General features: G+C 39.5%; 1 protein-coding gene across 6 annotated transcripts in view; it reads left to right on the top strand.

Annotated features, from left to right (window-relative positions):
- Positions 1 to 248: 248 nt before the first annotated feature.
- The window catches only part of LOC112255707 (LIM domain-binding protein 2), an 82,872-nt gene continuing 76,631 nt past the window's right edge, over positions 249 to 6,489 (top strand). For 4 of the 6 annotated variants that reach the window (XM_042325623.1, XM_042325622.1, XM_042325621.1 and 1 more), the window contains exon 1: positions 250 to 525. In XM_042325623.1, the coding sequence (XP_042181557.1) occupies positions 394 to 525 (132 nt within the window). In that variant the 5' untranslated portion in view covers positions 250 to 393. Of the gene's footprint in view, positions 526 to 6,489 lie in introns of all 6 variants that reach the window. The other 2 variants (XM_042325625.1, XM_042325624.1) reach the window with 1 other exon arrangement.

The following is a 6,489-nucleotide window of genomic DNA, read 5'->3' as shown; positions in this document are numbered from 1 at the left end:
CTCTAAATCAGACATTGCTTTATAAGGGCTTGAAAATACTGGTAACAAAGAAAAGTCCCCGAAAACAAAAACTGCTGAATACAACTTGGGTCGACTCCAAAACAATGATAGAAGCAGGTAACGACCCTTATACTGGAGCCATGCAGCTCTCAAACCCGTCCAATGAACATTCGCTCCCTCCCTCCTACCCTGCCTTTCAGACCCCCTTCCCTTTCCCCCCTCCCCACCGTCACCTCCCCGCTATAGCGGCGAACTAGTCAGCCCAACGTGCAGAGTAGCTCAGCCTTGTATAGCGGCTGGTTCCACGGCGTCGTTAAGAGCGTCGCACTCCATGTGCGTTGCGTGGATGTTGATATTGCGCTCTGCAGCTTGTAACCGCGGCAAGAACTCAACATGTCGAACCCTCCCCACGACCCGTTCTATTCCTCCCCATTCGGACCCTTCTACAGAAGGCACTCGCCCTACATGGTCCAACCCGAGTATAGGATCTACGAGATGAACAAACGACTACAATCTCGTACTGAGGTGAGTTCTGCACAGTATAGGACCCTATGTAACGGCACAGGGTTCAGGCAAAGAACGGGGTTGCCCCGTTATTTGAAGGTGTTAGGATGTTTGTTTTCAGGGATAAATGTATGTGTGTTTGGGTCGGCTCAGTGGTTTAACCTGGAAAGTGGTTACATTTGTAAGTACAGATGTGTTCATGTTGCACATGTGCCTAACCTTCCAAGTACAGTATGTCATAGCCTATATTAAGTGGAGTTGTTTTTCCTCCTAAATTGCATGGTTAAAGGACAGAACATTTGACAAAAAAATAAATAATAATTTCAAGAAGAATGGTTCATTGTTTGGATATGCGATCATGTTAAACAGGACTGAGCAAGGAAATGTGTTCAGTTCAGTCAGTTTTGGTTTCATTGCCAATGTAAGATACTTTTGAAATATCAGCCTGGAACACAAACAATTATAAATCATTAGTAACAACAAAAGTTTGTTATTTTAGTTTGTCAGGTAAGTCAATTGTCTTTATCTGTCAAAAAATCTATTCAAGTGCATTCAGGAAAAAGGAACAGTGTTTCAGAACATGTAAGAAGGATGTAACTTGACGATCAGGTGTGTGACCTTGGGTTTTTGATTGGGTCAGTTTATAGCACTCTCAAGTATTGAACATGGCAGATTGATACAGATTGATGGTTACAGGCATGTATTTAGAGATCATTGTTTTTTATCAATTTGATTCATTTGTTTTTAAAAATCACACATGGGATGTTTGCCGATGATGAACAATCGCAGTAAACAGTGCTGTTTTAAAATACCATTTAAGATGAACTTCTGTGAGGTGTATTTTTTGTTATGGCACAGTAATCCCCCCCGCCCCCCCCAAAAAGTTTTTTTTATATAGGGCAAAAAGCCCCATAAGCACCAACATGTGAAGTTCATAGGAGCACATCAAATTTCGTATCAAATGAACGCTTGTGAGAAACGTAGGCATATATACATTTTTTTCAACTATTTTCCATCCTAAAAATGTTGAAGAAGCGAAGGCTTAGATTTTTCGTCAAACGTATGAAAAAGAAAATAGCTCTTAGAAAACATCTAGCGACATTTTGTTTAAAAGGTATTAGAAATACATAAAAACACAATAATGTTGAAGACCCCTGCCCACTAATATCAACATTTTATATTTAGTTTTGCAGAAATTATTTGCCTTTTTGTAATATTGCTGAGTGTCTTGTCATTCTGTTATCAAAAACCCACGTCTTTAAGATACTGTATTTTCTCATTTCTCTCCCTCATGAGGAGGGGGGATAATGAAAGTTCACAGAAGTAACAAGTAAAGGTAGACCTACCAATGAATGTAGTTATAGTGTTCTTACTGATAACAGTTTGGTTTATGATTTATTAAGTGATTAAATACATAATTATGTTACCAAATCGGTAACAGAATGACCTAAAAACCTGTAACAGAATGACTGCAACTGAACTGGCTACAATGGGAGTACATAGTTGTCGCAAACCACAGTTGGTCCTCCTTTCCACTGGCAAACTGTAATGTTCTGCCCATAACTGTGTTCTTTCTCTTTCTGTCACGTTGTGGTCATAGCAAGAGTGTGAAAACAGAATGGGCAACCCCTCCCTCTCCCCCCCCCTCCTTTCTCTCTCCAGTTAATGTAACTCTCCCGGCTCTTACTGACACCTACCCATGAGCCCCCTCTCTTTCCTTTTACTGTAACCAACCCTCTTACCCAATGAGCACCGACCGACACCAGACGTCCATGGACATTGAAATCTGGTCCTTCCAAATTTGAACCGATCATACACGTCTGTTTCACAAATTTGATCAGCATAGTTCAGTATAGTACAATAAAGTAGAGTAGTAAAGTATAGATCAGTACAATGCAGTACTCTACTGTACTGTACAGTAGATTTGAAGTTAGTACAGTACAGTACAAGGCCAAGGCAATGTTGCAGAGATGCCATGGCACAACATTCATTCATTATTCAACAGGAGTAGTCCAAACCCTTGTGGACTTCCACTCCTGTACCGCAGATACCATGCCGGCAACAACTCCCAGCAACCGACCATACACTCCACCAATTTACTGCCGTTATAGCCATCCTTCCAGCCATGCTGGTGGTTAAAAGCATTTTGTTTTCATTCATTTTTACGATGGAATTATTATTTTGAATCTCTCAACCGCCACCAAAAAAAAGAGGCAGAAAATGTTTTGGTTGTTCATGAAAACTAAAGGACTTTATTCATGATATTCATCTCAGTATTACTTGGCCTTGAATGTCATTTGTTTTTGAAATAGAATGATCCATGTGAATAGATTGAATCTTCACTATTGTTACCTGGGCATTGTTAACGCTGTAAATATTGGCAATGGTTACTTATATCTGATAGGAATTCAATACGGAACCTTTCCATGTTTGGTTCCCATCCAGATGTTCCATTGGCCTACAGAAATTATATTGTAATTAATTATACATTAAGTGCATGGCTATCAAAACGGAAAATTCTATGCATGTTGTAAATGACATCCGGCTGTAATGAAAGCATGCGGGAAACGGTGGATTCAATCTACCTTAAACCTATTCTTGGCTATGTAGTCTGAGAAAAACATTGCAGACACCAAGTTTGCGTTCCAAATGGCACCCCTATACCCTATAGTGCACTATTTTTGACCAGAGGTCTGTGTGCCCTGGTCAAAAGTAGTACCCTGTATAAGAACTAGGGTGCCATTTGGAACGTAGCCAAAGTCTTGTTAGTGTTTGGTATCCTGCCTTCGGAAGAGTCCTCCACAATATCCACAACAACAAATAGCACAGTGAATCCTTTGATTATTCAACTGGTGCCTGGCTGACTTGATGTTGTCCCAAAGTCTGTTCAATTGGCCTTATCATTGAACTGCAGCGAAGATAACAATTATATTGTTAATTCTGTTTTCATTCAGTTATTTCCCTGGTATTTGTTAAAAATGGTACCAGTTGATACTATGTAGAAATAAGTAACTGAACGCACCACCTTTAACCATACATTTCTGAGTAAATATCAGGTAAATACCAGCAGAAACAGGACCATACAGGACTATACGATGCAGGATCACCAGAATATCCATATGCAAAATACAATACCAGTCAAATGTTTGCATCCACCGATTCATTCAAGGGTTTTTCATTATTTGTACTATTTTCTACCATGTAGAATAATAGCGAAGACCTCAAAACTATGAAATAATGCATATGGAATAATGTAGTAACCAAAAAAGTGTTAAACAGTTAAAAATGTATTTATATTTGAGATTCTTCAAAGTAGCCACACTTTGCCTTGATGACAGCTTTGCACACTCTTGGCATTCTCTCAACCAGCTTCATAAGGAATGCTTTTCCAACAGTCTTGAAGGAGTTCCCACATAGGCTGAGCACTTGTTGGCTGCCTTTCCTTCACTCTGCCATCTCCCATCTCTCCCATCTCAATTGTGTTGAGGTTGTGTGATTGTGGAGGCCAGGTCATCTGATGCAGCATTCCATCAATCTCCTTCTTGGTCAAATAGCCCTTACACAGCCTGGAGGTGTGTTGGATCATTGTCCTGTTGAAAAACAAATGATAGTCCCGCTATGCGCAAACCTGATGGGATGGCGTATTGCTGCAGAATGCTGTGGAAGCAATGTTGGTTATGTGTGCCTTGAATTCTAAATAAATCACTGACAGTGTCACCAGCAAAGCACCCCCACACCATCACACCACCTCCTCCATGATCTCACACATGTGAAGATCATCCGTTCACCTACTCTGCTTCTCACAAAGACACGGCGGTTATAACCAAAAATGTCAAATTTGGACTCATCAGACCAAAGGACAGATTTTCACCAGTGCTTGTATTTCTTGGCCAAGCAAGTCTCTTCTTCTTATTGGTCCTTTAGTAGTGGTTTCTTTGCAGCAATTCGACCATGAAGGCCTGATTCAAGCAGTCTCCTCTAAACAGTTGATGTTGAGATGTGTCTGTTACTTGAACTCTGTGAAGCAATTATTTGGCAGCAAATTCTGAGGCTGATAACTCAAATGAACTTATCATCTGCAGCAGAGGTAACTCTGGGTCTTCCTTTCCTGTGGTGGTCCTCATGAAAGCCAGTTTCATCATAGCGCTTGATGGTTTTTGCGACTGCACTTGAAAGAAACTTTCTTGAAATTTTCCGTAATGACTGACCTTCATGTCTTAAAGTAATGATGGATTGTCATTTCTCTTTGCTTATTTGAGCTGTTGGCATATTATGGGCGTGGTCTTTTACAAAATAGGGCTATCTTCTGTATACCAACCCTACCTTGTCACCACACAACTGATTGGTTCAAACGCATTAAGAAGGAATGAAATTCTACAATTTAACTTTTAACAAGGCACACCTGTTAACTGAAATGCATTCCAGGTGACTACCTCATGAAGCTAGTTGGGAGAATGCCAAGAGTGTGCGAAGCTGTCATCAAGGCAAAGGGTGGCTACTTTGAAGAATCTCAAATATAAAATATATTTTGATTTGTTTAACACTTTGTTGGTTACTACATTATTCCATATGTGTTGTTTCACAGCTTTGATGTCTTCACGGTTTTTCTACAATGTAGAAAACAGTACAAATAAAGAAAAACCCTGCAATGAGTAGGTTTGTCCAAACTTTTGACTGGTACTGTAAGTAACAATGTTATGTTGTTCCAAAACAGGAAGTAGAAAATGGGAGTTTTTAAAAGAGCAACCTGGACTCCATCAAATGAAAATAGCTGAATAGCTGTGTGGGACTTGTTATGCATCCTAAATGATGCCATATTTCCTTCATAGTGCAATACTTTTGACCAGGGCCCATAGGGGCCCATTTGATGGGCTCATTTTTTGGCGGGTTATCTATTCAGCACAGGTATGCCATTTTCCTAGCAGTCAGTTATATTAGTAAGTGTATGGCTGTTGAATCATGCCAACCACTATTCAATACTAGGACGATATATTGGCTTGTGTAGGAAAAAAATCAGGTCGCCTTTTTTTTAATCTACTACCTTTTATATTTAGAAAATGTAACTAAATATTCAGGGATGCAATACATTATGAAATATTTCACTACCAGACAGAAACCATGTTGATGGGTCTGCATTTACATTTGTTTATGGGTGTGTATTTAATGTTTGTTGTTGAGTTACCAAACCTCAGACACAGCAGCAAAATAAACACTGAGCATGGGAGCTGGGAATCAGCTCAAGTCTAGTTTTTACATTAAGTTGTTGCTGGCAGGCAAGTCAACTAATATGAGTCACTAATGTCCATGCCCTGTCCAGCTGATGAGAATAGTTTGGCCCAGAGAACAACATACGCTGCAGTGTTACTATGTGTCCCGGAAGCAATACGGAATCGCAATCGCAGAGTCTTTCAACCTAATCTGTTTTCGGTGACGAAGCTGTTTTAAACAAGTACAAGTTGTTGTGTTGTTTTTTTGTTTTTTTAGGCAAACAATGGCAGTTTTCTGGATGAATATCGATGTTACTGTATGCATACTTTAAGGTCACTGATGGAGTAAACATTGGGTTATGCTATACGTTGAAGGTCATATAAACTATTTGTCCCCTGAAGTGATATTTTATAAGTGAAGTTCAGTTTCTCGAGCATGTTGCTAAAAATGTTAGCCTATTAAAAATGAACCTGTGAAGGTTCACCTTTTTAGATGGCAATCCTCATGACATCTTATCGTACAGCCGTTATGACTCTTAACTAATACATGCTGCCCAACTGTTCAATGCTGTATATCGCCATTATAATATTTATGTTTTTCAACCCTGATATTTTCTCAGTAATCCGGTTCAGGTTCAGTCATATAAAACGTACTTGGATTTGAGTAAATATCAACAAGCCATAGTAAGCTTACAATTTCTATTGTATCATCTTACAATCATAAACTCTTGTTTGTGGCCTTCATCATGATCACCTTTGAACCACTAACTGTAAACTA

This window comes from Oncorhynchus tshawytscha, linkage group LG08, assembly GCF_018296145.1.
Source record: "Oncorhynchus tshawytscha isolate Ot180627B linkage group LG08, Otsh_v2.0, whole genome shotgun sequence".
Lineage (NCBI taxonomy): Eukaryota > Metazoa > Chordata > Actinopteri > Salmoniformes > Salmonidae > Oncorhynchus > Oncorhynchus tshawytscha.
This window is presented reverse-complemented; position numbering and strand designations above follow the sequence as displayed.